The sequence below is a fragment of the Peromyscus eremicus genome, chromosome 5, assembly GCF_949786415.1.
Source record: "Peromyscus eremicus chromosome 5, PerEre_H2_v1, whole genome shotgun sequence".
In the NCBI taxonomy this organism is placed as follows: Eukaryota; Metazoa; Chordata; class Mammalia; order Rodentia; family Cricetidae; genus Peromyscus; species Peromyscus eremicus.
Window position 1 is genome coordinate 88,038,217 of NC_081420.1, and position 18,158 is coordinate 88,056,374.

Here is an 18,158-nt window from a genome sequence, read left to right on the forward strand (position 1 = left end):
ACAGGTCTCTTGAATGCCTTTAAAAATCCTTAAGAAGCATTAACTCTAAGACTTAATGGAGTGTAATTCCTAGGTGAGCGTGGCATGCCCTGCTGACCCAACAATGTGCCCATGGTACACAATCATACATGTAGGCAAAACACCCGGGTGCCACACTGTTTTGCCTGCCCTGCCTGTCCAGTACTGTTCCCAGCCTATGCCTGGTGCAGGAGTTTATTTTGTTCTTCTCCATTAAATGCACCTTCAGTTGGTCACTCCTTTCCTTAAAGCTCCATTATTCACTCGAAGACAGAGAGAACTGTAAGTAATCATCTAAAAGACAGCAAGGCATTGAAGCAAGCAGTCCACTAGGAGCTGGATCTGGCAGGACCTAGGGGAAGGGAGCTGGACGCTTGTCTCTCCCCAGGTGAGAAACCTAGCAAACACCTCACACAGACCCGTAAGCTAACAAAGGGCTGGGAAGCTGAGAGGGGCACAAACCAACAGTTTTCATCTACAGATGACCAATTCCAGACTCATTCCAGGTACATGATGCCATGGTTTTGACCTTTTAACTTCCAGCCCATTGGCCAGGCTGTGGTGGCACACACCTTTCATCCCAGCACCCAGGAGGCAGAGTCAGGAGGATCTCGGAGTTAAAGGCCAGCCTGGTCTACAGATTGAGTTCCACACAACCAGGGCACACACAGAAACCCTGTCTCAAAGAACAAAAATCAAACAACAAAGCAAAACAAAAACCAAAAACTTTCAAAGAAACATGGTTACTAAAATTCTCAGTTCTGGAGTTTCAACAAACTAAGGAATAATTTCTTTTTCTTTAGATAGATAGATAGATAGATAGATAGATAGATAGATAGATAGATTAGATAGATAGATAGATAGATAGATAGATTGATAGATTGATTTATTCTTCTCTCATACAATGCATCCCGACCAGAAAAGAGCAGGCCTCCCAGAGACATCAACTGAACACGATACAAGATAAAATAAGACCAGGCATACACACCTGCATCAAGGTTGGGCGAGGCAACCCAGCAGGAGAAAAGGGTCCCAAAAGCAGGCAAAAGAGTCAGAGACACTCACTCTCACTGTCAGGTGTTACAGAATATTTGTTTAACTATGTAAAGATGTGCTGCATTTGTCTATGTTGCGGAATATTTTGTTTATGTAAAGATGTGTTGCATTTGTTTAATTATGTAAAGATGTGTTGCATCTGTTTACCTTGCCTGCCTAAGGCACCTGATTGGTCTAATAAAAAGCTGAATGGCCAATAGCAAGGGAGGAGGTATAGGTGGGACTTCTGGGCAGGGAGAGAAAGTAGGAGGAATTTAGGATGGCAAGTTTTCAATTGCAGCAGAAATGAAAAAGTAAGAAAAGCCACAAAGGAGTCTTTTCTAGTTGGCCTAGGGAGGGCTGGAAACCTCCCAACAGGACATAGGCAGAAGACCGTGTGGCTGAGCCAGGGACAGCAATCCATCTTTGCAGAGTCACAGCTGATATAGGCTGCGCCTAACTGGCATTCACCCACAGCCAGACACAAACTTAACCACCAGCCTCCTCAACATGATGTCTCTACTGCCCTCTCCTACGTGAAGGTCCTCAGCCAGGCACTTCTTACTCAGGCCAGCTACCAGGTTTCCTGGTGCTTAACGTTTTTAAACAAAACCAATCACCAGAAACAAGTCAGACAACATGGTGGAACCCTAGATCTCTCTTCTGCAGATCCCCAGAATGTGGCATTGCTGACTGGAGCAGGAGACCTCAGAGGGCTCTTTGCTCTTCTCTACTCAGTGTACTGGTCACACAGACATTTCTGTAGGGCCGGCCACACACCAACAAGACAGGATCTGTGCTGGGACCTCTCACTTAACTGTGCAACTCCACTAGGTGCTTAAAGCTTTCCAATCCCAGGAATTCTTCAGAAAAGTGACACCCTAACTAGCCAGCCAAATCCTAACCTTGCCACGACAGCCTTGTGACCTCAATGCCACAGACTACAAAAGACCTGATAGAGAAGATGGTCTCCACTGCAGACCAAAAGAACAGGCACACTGAGAGCCAAATAACAGCCTCCTCTGACCAAAGTACAACCCCAGATCATGGCTATTGAGGACAGAAAGACTCGAGACTTTATCCTTGTCAAATCACATCAAAGAGCAGCATGCATCTGAACATCTAACTGTCCATATGTCAGTGTTCCTAGTGACCTATGATAAATGCAACACAGATGTGCCCAGAAGCCCCTTTACATCCTAACTCAGCCTCCACTGGAGGTAGGCTGAATTCAGGATACCAGGATTAGACTGCCAGAAAATGAAATGCGGAGCAAGGTCAAGGACAGAAAGGCCACAAGAGTAAAAGTGAAGGAACTGTGGGACCATCTGTTTTCACTACTCCATTCTGAAATTCTGGGACTTCTCAGTAAAGTTAACTAACTGGTGTGGGAGGTGGATTCCAATCAGCTTCCTGCAACCCTATTCTGTTCTGTTCAAGCACCTAGAGGGCCTCCATACAGGTTCCTGGCCAGCTGGGAACATACCTCCTGTTTGGTTTTGGTGGTGTAACCTTGAACAGACTCTCGTGCCACCAAGCTTTCCAATGCATCCTGTACTGTGCGTATCTTGTCAGACTGGATATCCAACTGCAGTGTGAAAAACGGCTGCAAAGTGGCGGATTCTTTGGAACTCTGCTGGTAAACCACAGACCTAAGAATTGCAGTGGAAAACAAAAAAGATGTAAGAGGCCACTCTTTGTCACTTTCTCTTAAGATTAACCAACAGAGAAGGAATAAACATTCAAAATAAGTTTATTCAATATCAGTTCCAGAAGACCCGAGACAACAGAAAAGCAAAAAGCACTCTTGAGTTTAAAAAGAACTCTGATGACTACCACCTTCTGTTATTAGCAACTGATCTCAAGCTCCACTCAGATGTTTCGACTTCCAAATTCTTATCTTGCACCCCTGAATACAGTGCAGCACCAGTTAACCAATGTGACCCCCCCAAAGGGCTTTAACAAAGTGTTGCCACAGCCTGTTCTAATGAAATGGAGGAAATCTCCAGGGAAACAGGACTTTTAATACTGCTTTTGTTCTAAAAACAACATGAGGAGGAAGAGGAGCAAGCTAAGGATAATAAAAAAACAGGTTAGCAATCCAGGAAGGGAGGCAACCAGCCTTGTGGGTAGGATGCCAACTCAACCATGTTTTCTTAGGTGGTTTTTCTTTTTTCTTTTTCTAAGTTCTTCAGAGTAATAACTGCAAGTTCATCTCATCTCTCATTTAACCTCATCCAGGAAACATTCCGAGATTCAATAAAGGATCTTGTTTGTGCAGCCTGGTGTCCTAGTTTATGAGCAGAGTAAAGCTGGTGGGAGGAGACTTGGACTTCACGGCCCAGATACCATGAGAACCAGCAGAAAGCCTTACTGTCAAGGTCTAATGCTCCAACCTTCCTCCTAAGTGTGGAGGAAACGACTGATGCGCTTTGCGTTCCCAAAAAGTTGAAAAGCATTAATGGAAGTAAAGCTGGGTGGCGGTGTGCACGCCTTTAATCCTAGCATTTGGGAGGCAGAGGCAGGTGGATCTGAGTTCCAGGCCAGCCTGGTCTACAGAGTGAGTTCCAGGACAGCCAGGGTCACACAGAGAAACCCTGTCTTGGCAAAACCAAAAGAAAATAAGTGCAGAAATCAAGATCCCCTTAATTCCCAAGTCCTGCATGATCAGAAAAGGACAAAAAAGAAGTGTTTACTCTAGGGAAACTGAAAACCCACAAGTGTGAGTGAGTAAGAGGAGGGTCTCTAGTCAGAATATTCTTTATTCGAGTATTATTCTATTTTAAACGCACTTCTGTCATCAGAAATCCTCATCAGCCAGGCACTTGTAAGGCTCAAGCAGAGGACTGCCATGAGTTTGAGGCCAACATGGGCAAGTACAGAGGTCTTGTCTTAAACAAACAAAACATAAAACGAAACCAGAAAAGAATTCCTTGTCTAGGCCTAGAGGTGGAGGAGTGAGGAGCGGAAACTTGGTCATCCTTAGCTATGGTTACACCTACATAGTGAGTGCAAGACCAGCCCAGCATACATGAAACCCTGACTAAAATATTAATTAATAACAACAGTAATCCCTTATCTCTGCTTTATTGTTTTTGAAGAAACAGTGAACTTCAACATAAAAACCTCTGCCCAACCACTGAGGCCAGGGACCCCAGAGAGGCTGAGGCGAGCAGCCGTGATGCAATCTCTTCAAAGGGAACCTGGTTTTCCCCACTGTCACTCTTAGACACTTTTGAGATCTGTCATGATGGCTGCCTACACTCTCACTGTGCCCTCATCGCCCTCTGAGGCATGTCCAACAGTCCTAACTCCAAGATGCAGCAAAGGGCACAGTCATCTTTTGCTATCCCTGCCACCATGGCTCATCTCAGGGGCAGGGACATGTCTGCCAAGACAAGTCACAGTGACAATGAGCAGGGCATAGCACTCCCCAGACCACACCTGATGGCCTGGCTACACAAAGACTCCAGAACCCTAGAGAAGGGGCTGTGCAATGTCACAGGGCAGCTCAACTGGCTCCTCAGCCCTCCTCATGGGGGCCACAGAAGCACAAAGCAGGTTCTGAGGCATAGAGTGCAGACTTTCTGCTTAAAGCCGCTCAATCTGCTGCTGAGCAGACAGAGTTGGCTCTGGATACCTGAGAAATGAGCCGTCTTTCAAATACAGCACCCAGGAGATGCCTGTCACACACTGAAGTCCACTAAATCATCCTTTGGAGTTATGTTTCGAGCTTTTGGAGAAACCCTGAGTACTGAAATGTTCTAATGTAAAATCTTTTAGAAGGATGACGTGAACAAGCAGAAAACTGATTGAACTGGTACAGACCAGGGGTTGTATCCTCCTGCCTGCCAATGTCTCCCTCTATTCACTTTACTTTCTAGCTCACAAGGTTCTGCTATCTAAATTCATCTAGTCCATTCTTAATTATTTCCTAGATAAACAACCTATGTGTCCACCCAAGCAAATGGAAAAAGTGGTTATACTCAAGGAGTATTACTCAGCCTTGGAAAAAGAGATCGTGACATTTGCCAGAACATGGATGGACTTGGAAAACATTATACTAAATGAACTGAGCTGGACACAGAAGAAAAACCCTATGTGATCATACTGCTATAGATTAAAAAGTCAATCACAAAGACCCATCACCAATGCAAAGTGGCGGAAGAAAACAGGAAGGGGTAAAGGTCAGAGGGCACAAAGCCTGAGACCTGTAGAGTGCACGGGTCTAGGAGCTGGTGATAGGTGACTGCAGCTGCTAACAGTTCGTGTGATGGACTTACACTAAATGAGTAGGGCACAGTTGCTCTTGTCTAAAAGGGGTAGGGACCAAGGAAGGTGGCGGGATGTGCTGACCGCCACTCCACTATTTTGTTCATAGCCTCATGCTACAGACCTTAAACACAAGCAATCCATTTACTACAATACAGCAATACAACGCCTCCAATCAGACACATGAGTTTCTTTCACCAGAACAAAGTCAGCTGGCTTTCTATCAACACTGAGGCACACAGCCCCTGGGGTCAGGGCAGCACAGTAGGAAGAGTAACTGAAAAGCAGGTAAAGCGGATGTCCAGAAGCTTCCAGACTCCCACCCCGCCCCAGCAACATAGAAAAGCACAAACCTGATGTGTCCACCAAAAATGCCGGTGATAGGTGTCTGAACGAAATCAGCCTGCCGAGTGACGGACGTCTTATTCTTGGGACCCACTTGCTCCCACTCATCCTCACTCCCTTCGCCTGTGTCTTCCTGCTCTTCGTCCTCTATCAAGTGGCTTCTGGGCCCATTGGAAACGGTGAGTTCTGAAAGGAAAGGGTCTGCTTAGGCTACTATTTTCAAGAGCAAAAAATCCAAGCAAATGCAGATTCTGCAAGAACTGTCTAAACTAGTGGTTCTCAACCTTCCTAATGCTGTGACCCTTTAACACAGTTTTTCATGTTGTGGGATCCCCCCGACCATAAAATAATTCTTTGCTATTTCATAACTGTAATGCTACGGTTATGAATTGTAATGTAAATATCTGTGTTTTGTGATGGTCTTAGGTGAACCCTGTGAAAGAGTAGTCCAAACCCCAAAGGGGTCACGACCCACAGGTGTGAAAATTTGTCAGGGCACATCAGGTGAAGTCACATGCCCTAGGCCTGACTGACAACATGATGAAGACGACTAACTCCTACAAATTATCCTGACCTCCACTTTGCCATGGAATCCTTGTGTACACACACAACTGCACATGCACAAACACACCCACCCCTCCACACACATACACAATAAATAAATATAAAGAACCAAAACAACAACAGCAAAAAACCAAGCCTGTCAACTATTTAAAAAAAAAAAAAAAGCCCAGGGCTGTAGCGCACGCCTTTAATCCCAGCACTTGGGAGGCAGGGGCAGGTGGATCTCTGAGAATTTGAGACCAGCCTGGGCTACAGAGTGAGTCCCAGGACAGCCAGGACTGTTACAGAGGAAAAATTGTGTGTGTGTGGGAGAGGGAGAGAGGAGCAAAACAAAAAAACAAACTAGAGGCATTCTTTGGACAACAACTGGAGAAATTTGAAGACACTCTGGAAAGTGGCTTTAATCATGCAATTATAGCAGGTTTGGCTAATTAGTGCTGTAGTTACGGGGGCGGGGCTTCTTCCTCAGAGGATGCTTTCAGCACCAAACAGCAACTCAGCTATGTCCTCCACCTTTGCAGCACCAAGAAGAAAGGTACATACATATACACACACACACACACACACACACACACACACACACACACACACACACAGAGTGAGCCCACACTTGCAGGTGCTCCCGCTACTTGCTCTGCTTTTCTGTATTTCAGATGCCATGTGAATATGAAATGTACCCCACAGGCTCATGGAGCTAAAACACTTAGTTCTCCGCTGGTGACATTGTTTGGAAGGATCTGGAACCTTTAGGCAGTAGAGCCGTGTTGGAGGAAGTAAGGCTTTGAGGGTGTACAGCCTGGCTCTATGTTCTGCTTCCTGTGTGTGAATGAAATGCAGTTGTCTGGCTTGCCATCATGCTTCTCCACTGTGATGGACTCTTATCTATCCCTCTAGAACTGTAAGCCAAAGTAAACCCTTCAGACCATTGCTCTGGACCCATGTTTTACACAGCAAGAGAACAGTAACCGAGGCCTCAATCTCTTTGCAGTAAAAGTTAAAGCAAAACAGCATGGAGCTGGATAAATTCCAATTATCCAAACCTAACTTTCTCATTGCTATACTTAGAGGTAATGAAAAAAACACTAGTTATTAACATACTCCAAGCACTGTTCACAGACATGTGACTTCTGACAGGTGTGTGAGAGAGAACATGGACACGCAATCTTCCTTTTTGCTGTTGGGCAAACAGTCTCACACAGAACTTACTTTCGTGAGTAGGGGAGAGGAGCTTCTTCAGGCTCAGCATTTCTTCATGAAGCCCATTGAGAATGAAACCTAAGTACTCCTCGGCGTCTTCCTGTCGGCCCTGAGGAGGTCAGACATGGTCACATTAATCCTAACTTACCGCAGTCAGGCCCACAGGACTCAGCACCTGGATCACACCACACCTCTGATGAGACATTCTGGACTGGTGCAGGCAAGTACCAAGAGCTGCCATGAGGTTTGTTCTGTGCTTTTCTTGTTTGTGTAACTGAATTCCTAGACATACATATTACTTTAAAATGTTAAAAATAACATAACAACAGCCAGGCTTGGTGGTGCACACCTTTAATCCCAGCATTCAGGAGGCAGAGGCAAGGGGATCTAAGATTGAGGCCAGCCTGATCTACAGAGCGAGTTCCAGGTCAGCCAGGACTACATAGTGAAACCCTCTCTTGGGAAAAAAACAAAACAACAACAACAACAAAAACCCAGCCCAGGAACAAGACATTGAGGGCCACTTCATAACATAAGCTCTGAGTCACATTCACTCAGCAGTGCTGGTATCCCCTATCTCCATCTCCACTGAGAGGACTTGAGCCATAAATAAAAAGCTACAGTTCCAAGTAATCAGCTGACTGTTAGAGATATTCTACCAACAAAATCATTCAGAGACAGCACAGTCACCAGTCACACACCACGCAGCTCTGGTGGTTCTATCAATCAGTCAGGACTCACACAGCCAGCCAGTGCCTAGGGTTTCTGGGCAAAGCACGCAAGTTTACTACACACTCTCCAAATGGATCCACGGACTGTGGCACACTATGCACACGTGCAGCAGGAGGTATGACCCACCAGGCATGGGGGACACAAGCTACTCAGGAGGCAGAAACAGGAGTGTTATGAGCTCAAAGCCAGCCTGGGCAACTCAGTGAGACTGGGACTTTGGAATGGGGTGGAGCTCAGGTGCTACTGCTTGCTTATGCTTATTTAGCACAGCCGATAAACAAATTAACACACCAAACACAATAAAACACACACACATACATGTTGCAGCTGAGTTTACACAGCAGGTATAGGGCTGCACTCCCAGGAAAGGCCTGGGCTGGCCCTTGGCTGGTGTCTGAGAACCTGGACTTCAGAAAGAGTTCCATCACTCCATGAATGGATAAGGGACTGTGTCTAACTCTAGACAAGCAAAGCAGTTTTTTGTACTGAAGTGCTATTTCCTCCTTGGCATTTGTAATCCCCTGAGCCTGTGACACAGTTCCCGAGGCACTCCCCAAGAGTCTCTAGCAACCACATAAGCCACCATGCAATACTGGAGGAATCCATGAGCAGCAGCATGCCTGGGCATTGGGGTGGCACAAATGGGGGGTGTCTGAGGTTTTCTCTGCATCTGTCTGCTGCAGTACTATGCCCACACCACAAGATGCCCCACCTCCTGCTAGGAAGTCATCAAGCTTGAGGTTGGTCTTAAAAGTGTCAACTCCAATGTAACTTCCAAAGTGCTTTATTCATAAACATTCTTTTGGAACACAAACTTAGAGGGGCTCAGCTTCATAAAGCTGTCCCTGAGTGCCCCTCTACCTCTGCTCCACTGGCACCTGGGTCTCATCCATGTTCTACAGCATCTGCATGTTGTCATCCTCACACTTCTCTTTCTGTTGCCTAGGCTGTTTCTAATCCCAACCCTTGGTAGGGCATCCCTAACACCCTGAATCCCAAGTAGTGGGAAATGTAAGTCCAAGCCAACAAGAAAAGCTGTGACATAGGCATTTAAAAAGTTAAAGCTGTGCAGCTAGGCTCTCTCCTGTATACCTAGACGCTCACTGTATTTAAAGCAATGTAGCTTCCATACCACTTCATTTAAATGGCATTTTCCTAACTATTTTTCCTGTCTGAATAAGTTTGCTTTAGCAGCACTGAACTGCTCATGCCAATGTATTACAGACTTGGAACTGAAAAGACCAGCTGACTGCTCTAGACAAATGCCTTGGTCACTCTCGATGGTTCTCAGGGCCATCTGTAAGGCTTCCTGGCTCCTCTCCTCTCTTGCCTTTAGTAACACAATATGCACTGTTTAGGAAAAAGCAAGAGGCACGTTGATGCAATAGCTGCTGTAGCCTGAGCATGAATACACGGAGGCTGGGCACTCACTCTAGGACCAGGAGTCTCCACTCTACCCAAGTGCAGTGCAGCAAAGGGACAGACTCAAAAGCCAGGCTCTGCCCATTACCAGCTTGAATTCACAGAGTTGGCAGAGCTAGTGAGATTCAATCCTCGGTACTTGGTGCCGTTAAATGTGGGTAACTGGTACATGCCTTAAGCGACTCCACTTTAAACCTTACCACCAAGTAACAGCACGGGGCATGTGACACAGACTAACAGGAGCAACAACCACTGACAGTGGTTCAGGCTCTTCTGCAACTTGCTCTGTACCCCAGGCTAGGCTTCAACTCCCAAAGGTCCTCTTGGCCTCCACTCGCTAGAACTACAGGCATGGGCCCCCTCCCAGCTACCACAGAACACCCCAGACCTTTTCAGACAGGCTCGACTTGATAACTGTCAGGAGTCTGTAAATGTATGTGGGTTCAAAAGCGGCTCCTGGGCGGATATCTCTCACCATTTTATCCCCAAGAGCTGCAAGAGAAACAGACATTCTGGTAACTAAAAGGACAGCATAAAGGACAGAAAGCAAAGCCACCCAAACTCCCACCACCACCCAGGCAGGAAGTGAGACTGGCACAGGGCAAACACCTCAATTTAAAAGGGCATTTTCTTTCCAACAAGACCACATTTACCACATTTGCTCCCTGGCTCCATGTTCCCAATGACAAGGTATCACAGCTGCTCACTCACCTTGGCGGGGTTTGGGAGGTACTGGCATATTAGTAAACTCGTTCATTAGCCGAACACTATATAGAGAAAAGTGAAGCAGAGCACATGTTAGGAACAGGCCTGGACACAACAGCACATTAACCAGCAGCTGTGCAGCCCATGTCAGGTGATGTGACAGTACTCAGTGTCTTCTTAACATTAACCTACACATATTTTGGGACCATTTTTAAATGATAGTTTAAGCTGGCCAACAATACAAGGTTTTCTACTGAATCTGAAGAGCAGAGAAACACAATGTTCAGTTATACTTCAGATTAACTTCCATATAAAATCCCAACAGTATCTTCCTTTTAAAGAGACTTCCAGAGGCTGGAGAGGTAGCTGGGTGGTCCAGAGTACTTGCTGCTCTTGCTGGGAACCCAGGCTCAGTTCTCAGCACCCATGTGGCAGCTCACAACTGGTTGTAACTCCAGTTCCAGGAGATCCAAAGTCCTCTTCTGACCTCCATGGGCATTGCATACATGTGGTACACTTACATACATGCAGGTAAGACACTCATATACATAAGTTAAAAGGGGGCAGGGGACTATGCCAGCACTTATCTGTAGAAAATCAAGAGCAGAGGGCTGGACTCAGCTCAGGCAGCACCTCCTTTACCAAACTGTTCAAGTTCCCATCACCACGGGAATGCCCCCCAACCACTGGCACATGTGAGCACTTTACTTACAAGCTATCTATCATGGGCGTTGATGTGCAAGGCCTTTGCACTTTTGAGTACAGAGGAATGAACTTCATCAGGTGATACATCGGAGGGCAAGCCACCAATGCCTGCAGGGTCTAAATGTCGCAGTAAGGAAGTGTAAAGGAAATGAAACAGACACAGCAAACTTTCTAAAGGCATATAAAAACGAGATAAGCCAAGGACACTCAACTACGATATGTAAACACAAAAAGGAATAAACCAAATAAGAAGACAGCTGCCTTGTAACGGCCATGTAAGGATCTGCTGTGGGCCAGGGTGACATTCAAGAACCTAGCTGAGCAAGATGCTCCCACTAGTTAGAGCAAAGCTTCCAGTTCTGAGTGGTCATTCTATCCTACTATCTACAATCACTCCAATGAGAATAGAGCATGCCTGATTTTCTGTCCTTCACAGGTCAACAGATCAACCCTCTTCCAGAGGGTGGAGAAGTAGGGCTCAAGAGTCTGACTGACTATGAGGTAGGCAGACCAGGTGATGGCCCAGTCTGTGTTCAGAGTCCAGGCCAGCCGCCCTGTGGAAGCTTCACTAAGTCAGATGCACCCAGAGAGAAGGTGAGCACCATGGTGGCCAGTCCTGGGGATGGCATCCAGGAAGGATACGGCATTAATGTAGCACCAGTTTCCTTTATTGATCAGCCCGCGCGGTTGCAATGACACTGGCTTATGTATTAGGGTTACAGTCTCCAGGAACTCTGCAAGAGTCAAGAAGCAAATGAAGGCATTAACAACACTCCAGCAGCAACAGCAGCAGCAACATCCATGCCAAGGCATGTCTGAAGTGCTGAGAGAGCTGTCAGGAGAGCATGTGTCCTCAGAAAGCCCATGTTATTAAAGCCTCACTTAGTTCAACATCAGCTTTGCTACTGAATGAGGAATTGTTTCTTCCAATTAATATTTTCCTCCAAACATCAACATTTACTTATCTTCCTGTGAGAATATACTAGCAAGCACAAGTGACAGAAACTCACACAATCATTAGCAGCAGAGAGCAGATGTGGACGACACTGGCCTCCCCAACCAAGGCTGACAGTGTGCCTCACTAGCAGCAAGATGTCCTGGATACTTCAAAGGAACTTAGGAGTAAAAGTGTGTCTTCTGAACTCACATAAAACCTGGCATGTCACAGTGGGTGCTTGATGGCCACACATTAAGTGATAATTGCTCCTGCTAGTCACAGTTTCCATCAGAAGTCAAATCAGCAATCCATTCATTCTGCACTCTATTCCTCACTCCATTCAGAAGCAGGTTTCTCTATTCAGATTCACCCCCTGAAACCACTTTTTCCAGTCGTAAGAAAACTATGAAGCCAAGCATGGTGGTGCACAGATAGAGACTGGCAGATCTGTGTGAGGCCACCCAAGGCTACAAAGACCCTGTCTCAAAAAGAAAAGGAAAAAGAAACTGTGACTGTCATTTTCTACAACTACCCATCTTCACCACCATTGGATTTTTCTGTAACTTTGACTGGCCTGATACTATGCAGCCCAGACTAACCTCAAACTCACAGCACTCCTTCTGCCTCAGCACTGGGTTTACAAGTACATGCCATCAGGCCTATCTAGAAATGCCTTTTTAAAACAAAGACAAGGAAATCATGAATGGTGGCACATCCTTGTAGTTGCAGCACTTGGGAGACAGATACAGAAGGATCAGGAGTTTAAAGTCAGCCTCAGCCTATACAGTAGGTTCTAGACCAGTGTGGACTTCACAAGACTGTCTCAAAGACAAAAACAAAAACAAACCTAGCCTTACAAGGCGTTGCACCTTCTAATCCAAGCATTCAAGAGGCAGTGGCAGGCGAGGCTAGCCTCATCTACATAGCAAGGTCCAGGCTCTTCCCACATCCCATAATGAATCCTGTAACCGTAATGGCTACAGTGAACATACTCCCTCATACTCAGTCTGTTGTTTACAATCCATAAGTGCTAACTGGTGGGGACCTAGTTTTCAGTCATCTAGGAGCACCCTGTCTGCTTTGCTACAGCAACAGCATGCCTATGATCCACACACAATCTAGGCTCCAATTCAGGGTCATGCCATGATGCCTCCTTTACTTTTAAACTGTTTCACAGGAATGAAACACTAACGGGCACATGTGATATTCACTCCCATGCATGACAACAAACAAGAACCAAAACAGTTGTACTGGCGGGTCCTAGACTAGTGTCCAAGTCAAATGACAAAGTTAATTTGCACTGTTCGAATGTATACGTGCACGTGTGCAACACACACAAACACAGCGGGAGCACAGTAAGTAATTTTACATGGTTCATCTTTTTGAGAAAGTAAACTACTATAGGCTCCAGAGAAGCAGCAGGATGCATCCAGTGAGACAAGAGTGTAAAGCTTGCCACCTCTTAGTAAAAGGCATAGGTTAGGACTTGAAGACACGTCCCACCAGTGCCTGGTGCTGCCCATTGACATTCAAATTGACAGCAACTTTGCCAAAGAGGCATTTGACACCCCATCTTAAAGATGAGAAAACTGAGTCATAGAACTGAACTACATGAAACTGTGGATCTACCTACCTGGCTTTTTCCTCTCCACTAAGGTGAGTTCTACTGAAAATTCTTCCTATGGACTAGTGAGATGGTTCAGCAGTTACAGGCACTTGCTGCCACACCTGATGTTACTAACTCCAGTACCCACATGGTGTAAAGAGGATTGATTCCTACAATCTGACTTCACAAAAACACTTGGATATGCACACAAACATGCTCACAAGCACAAAAGGAGTTTTTAAATATCTGTACTGTAAGGCATCTCTTGCTTTCCTCTTCTATCCTGTTCCCAATTGACCCTGGGCTGTTCTACAAGGATCCACACCTTCCACTATGTGCCACAGTACAGGGGTGATCACAGTAACCTCCAAACCTGTGCATGCTCAACAACCACACCCCAACACAATGGCACAGGATTTCAAAGCACCAATCAATGGCAAGATTTTACAAAATTAGAAGGTTCGGTCTTGCTGCTGTGGCTGACCTCTGGACGAACAGCTAATTTGTCCTGTGTGGCACCAAAGACTACATACAGTTGGCCCTGCTCTAGGCCAGCAATGAGCAGGACTCACTGTCCCAGCTGAGAGCATCACACACTGCAAGTTTAGCTGAGGAGGTCTGAGAGGTATGCTTCATCCAATCTAGGTCTGCAGACACACCAAGGGAGCAGCTAGAGGCTAAGGAAGCACAGACATCGGACAGACATCGGACAGCAGGGAGGCGTGTCCACTAGGAGTAACAGAAAGCACACTGTCATACTGTTTGCACAGTGATGCAATAGTGGGCCTAACCTCGGCTCAGCAGGAGGTGTTGACACTGTGAACTGTGACTTACATTCAGGAATCAGTGTGCCTTAGTCCCAATACTCCCACAATAACACACATCTCAAATTCAGAGTGCAAAGTGCATACTAATGGCCTTAACAGGGAGGAGCCAGAGGTCTGGGTAAGAGTGGAGAGCCATTGTGAACTGCTCAATGGGATGCTTGGCCAAGAAGTTAGACAGCCACATGATGGGGGGAACTAAGATAGGAAGTAGCCAAATACTCAGGTTTCTGAATGGGAGAAAATTCTGTTTTCCTGGTGATGTGAGAGGTAAAGTCTTCTCGGGCTGGCTGAAGGTGGAAGAAGGGATGGGGTACATTGACATTTACACGTGTTTGGACACAGGCACTGGAGAAAGTGGAAAAGACCAACAAAGGACAGGCACAGAGACCCACAAGAACCTTCTTCCCTCTCCCGCCCACTGTTCTGAGCAGCCTCAACTATGAACTGCAGGGGCAGGGAGAAGGCACAAGTCCAGTGGCCTGAGTTCAAATCCCCAGAATCCACATTTTAGAAAAGTGAAGCAGGAAATCCACTTTTTTAAAAAGTAGGACATGGGGATGGGGACGCTTGCCTTTAATCCAAACACTTTGGAGAAAGAGGTCAGTGGGCCTCTGGGAGTTCAGGATAGCTACCCAGCAAGTTCCGAGACTACATAAAGAGACTCTACCTCAAACAAACTAAAACAAAAATCCCAGCATTCCTATGGAGAGACCACAGGCTGAGAGGAGAATTACCCCAAAGCCACGGGCCACCTAACCTGGATATAGTATGCAGTGAAGTGTCAGAAGCAAGACTCTGCTCTAAAAACAAAACAGGTGAAGGTAAGAACAAACTTGCTAAAGTTGTCCTCTGACCCCAAGATGCTTTAGTAGGCACGCACACCCATCCACACATACCATACATGAAAACCCACTATAAGACTAGAGACAGTGCTCTAAGTGCACTGCATCAGTTAAAAATAACCCAGCATCTATGACAAAGCTGATTCCTTTTCAAAAGGGAATGAGACAAGCTGCTTGCACTAAGCCCTAGGAACAAGCTTCTTTCGCTTTCCCAAGAAAAAGCACCATGGGCCACAGTGACTTCAACAGCCTGGGGGCTTCTACAGATAGTAGAGCTCTGTGAACGTGAGAACACATGCAACCTGACGCCAACTATAATGACTCCTTTTGGACATTTACTCAGAAACCACATGCTCAGGTTGGTTTCTACACTGCCCTTCCCTGAAGAACCAGCCAGTCAAAAAGCAGTTTCCGTTTTCCTTCCAAGATAGTAAGCTTATCTCTTCGCACCATCCAGTGGCTTGTTCAAGAACTGCAAGCATACAGACAGGAAACACAAAGCAAGATGTGGAGCAGACAGGAGGAGGCTACACAACTGCTGCAGGGAGTGCTCAGACCTTCTTCTCTGCCCTCTGGTACAATCCTCACGTGCTCCTTACAGACAAATATAGAAGAGATACCTAGGCTTTTTTCTAAAGATTATTCTACTGTTCTCTTGGGGCTGGAGAGACAGCCCAGTGCCTTAGAGCATTTGTTCCTCTCACAGAGGACCAGGGTTTGGTTCCAAGCACCCACATCACCATCTCACATCCATCATTGCCAGGCTCACAACCATCCATACTTCCAGTTCCTGGGAATATGATGACCTCTTCTGACCTCCGCCAGCACCACACAAACTGTACGAGAATAAAACAAGGATGCAAAACACCCATACACATAAAATATAAATAAAAATAACTGGGACTGGAGAGATGGCTCAGTGGTTAAGAGCACTGGCTGCTCTGCTCTTCTGGAGGTCCTGAGTTCAATTTCCTGCACACACATGGTGACTCATAACCATCTATAATGAGATCTGGTGCCCTCTTCTGGCATGCAGACATACATACATGCAGGCAGAACACAATAAACATAATAAATCTTTAAAATAAATAAAGTGAAAATTAAAATAATTATTCTATTTTTCCAGAAAAGGCTTCTCTAGCACCAATCTGTTACTCAGGTCTTCTAGCCACCCTAAGTCCTGCTCTCTAAGACTGACTGAAAAGTCCCACAGCAGGTAATACTGTCTGCCTTTATCGCTACTGGCAAATTTCTTCCTGGATTCAAAGTTCTTTGAAAACAAGACCCTAATGCTGATAATTCTCAACAGAATTCTCCATGCCCTTTGTCCCCAGACTGCAGCCCCAACCCTGCTGGCTGCCTGAAGTCTTCCCTCTTGGCTAATATGAGTTGCTGCCTGTTCCTTTCTTATCTCATCCCTTAAACAAAGGACAGCCAATCTGCTCTCCCTGCCCCACCCAGTACATACTGGCTAGACCACCATGCAGATTTGGTATAGCCACCCAAATCCATTCCAGATCATCAGAAATGGCCCAATAATCTTAAACAAAACTCATTTATCTCACAGTTAACAAAGCTCAGGCTGCTGCCACTAGGCCTGCTTACCTAAGATGCGTATCTGGAACCATATGGTGGAAGGAGAGCTGACTCCCGAAAGTTGTCCTCTGGCCTGTACACGTTCCGTGGCATGTGTGCACGCAGGTACCCATATCCTCCAATAACCACACACAAACAGAAAGGACAGACAACCAAGGAGCTGGATTGACACCTGGCACTGCCACTTCCTTCATTTTGTAATCTGAAGCGGTTGGTGCCTTTAATTCCTCCTTCACCAGGTGCAATGAGCGAGGACAGTGACAATACAGAGAAGCGCACGGTAGCCCCGGCATGGTCAGCCCCTTCTAGACACCCCATAAGCCTCCTTAGAAAGAGGCAGAGCAGAACCTGGGCGGTGGTGGCTCTCAATTTTAATCCCAGCACTAGGGAGGAAGAGACAGGAGGATCTCGTGAGTTTGAGGCCAGTCTGGCCTACAGAGCGAGTTCCAAGATAGCCAGGGCTACACAGAGAAACCCAGTCTCGAAAAACCAAAAAATGAAGGGGGGGAAAAAAGGCAAAGCAGAGCCAGCAGGTGGCTCACCTGCCATCAAGTCTTAGTTCATCCTCAGGACCCACATGGTAGAGCAGAGAACCAACTCCCAAGCTGTCCTCTGACCATGACATTGAGTTTGAGTGCTCATAAGCTTGGATGTGTGCACAAACACAGAAAAGTAAATAATGAGGTGTAATTTTTTTTTAAAGAGGCAATCTGCGGACTAGAGAGATGGCTCAGTAGTTAAGAACACTTGCTGCTGTTGCAGAGGACCCAGGTTCAGCTCCCAACCACACACACCTCATGTCTACAACTCCAGTTCCAGAGGGTTCCACACCCTCTTCTGGTCTCCTTGGTCACTGCACACATGTGCACAGATACTCATGGAGGCAAAACACCCATACACATAAAGTAAAAACTAGTCAATTGAGTACACACTGCTAATGCCAACTCGCAAGGTAGAGGCAGATGGATCTCTGAGTTCAATGCCAGTCTGGTTTACATAGCGAGTTCCCGGACAACCAGGGTTATACAGTGAGCCCCTTTCTCCAACAAAAAAAAAAAAAAAAAAAAAAAAAACAAAAAACAAAAAAAAAAAAAAAGACAATCTAAGTGGGAGGAAAGGAAAAGTAAAGACAAGGGTTTGAGAAAACACCTCATCATTCCAAAAAGAAACAATCTATGTTTCCCAAAACCAGAACTTTTGAACATGTTGTGACTATATACCAGTAAGTTCCATTTCAAAAGAAAGGAGCAGCTGTAAAACTGATTCTAGTTGAATATCTTAAGGTTAAGATCAAAGCCTCCATACCCACTGCTCCTGCTCTATATCATGCCCTGCACAGGAAACCTGCTCCTTCA

The 18,158-nt window shown here is 46.0% G+C and overlaps 1 protein-coding gene across 2 annotated transcripts in view; it reads right to left on the reverse strand.

The window, feature by feature from the left end:
* The window catches only part of Usp10 (ubiquitin specific peptidase 10), a 57,132-nt gene that overhangs the window by 3,669 nt on the left and 35,305 nt on the right, over positions 1-18,158 (reverse strand). For both annotated transcript variants that reach the window (XM_059263921.1, XM_059263920.1), the window contains exons 5-11: positions 11,638-11,729; positions 11,003-11,112; positions 10,297-10,352; positions 9,974-10,077; positions 7,441-7,540; positions 5,679-5,856; positions 2,540-2,705 (exon numbers count right to left, since the gene is read on the reverse strand). In XM_059263921.1, coding sequence (XP_059119904.1) covers positions 2,540-2,705; positions 5,679-5,856; positions 7,441-7,540; positions 9,974-10,077; positions 10,297-10,352; positions 11,003-11,112; positions 11,638-11,729 — 806 coding nt within the window. The remainder of the gene's footprint in view (positions 1-2,539; positions 2,706-5,678; positions 5,857-7,440; positions 7,541-9,973; positions 10,078-10,296; positions 10,353-11,002; positions 11,113-11,637; positions 11,730-18,158) is intronic.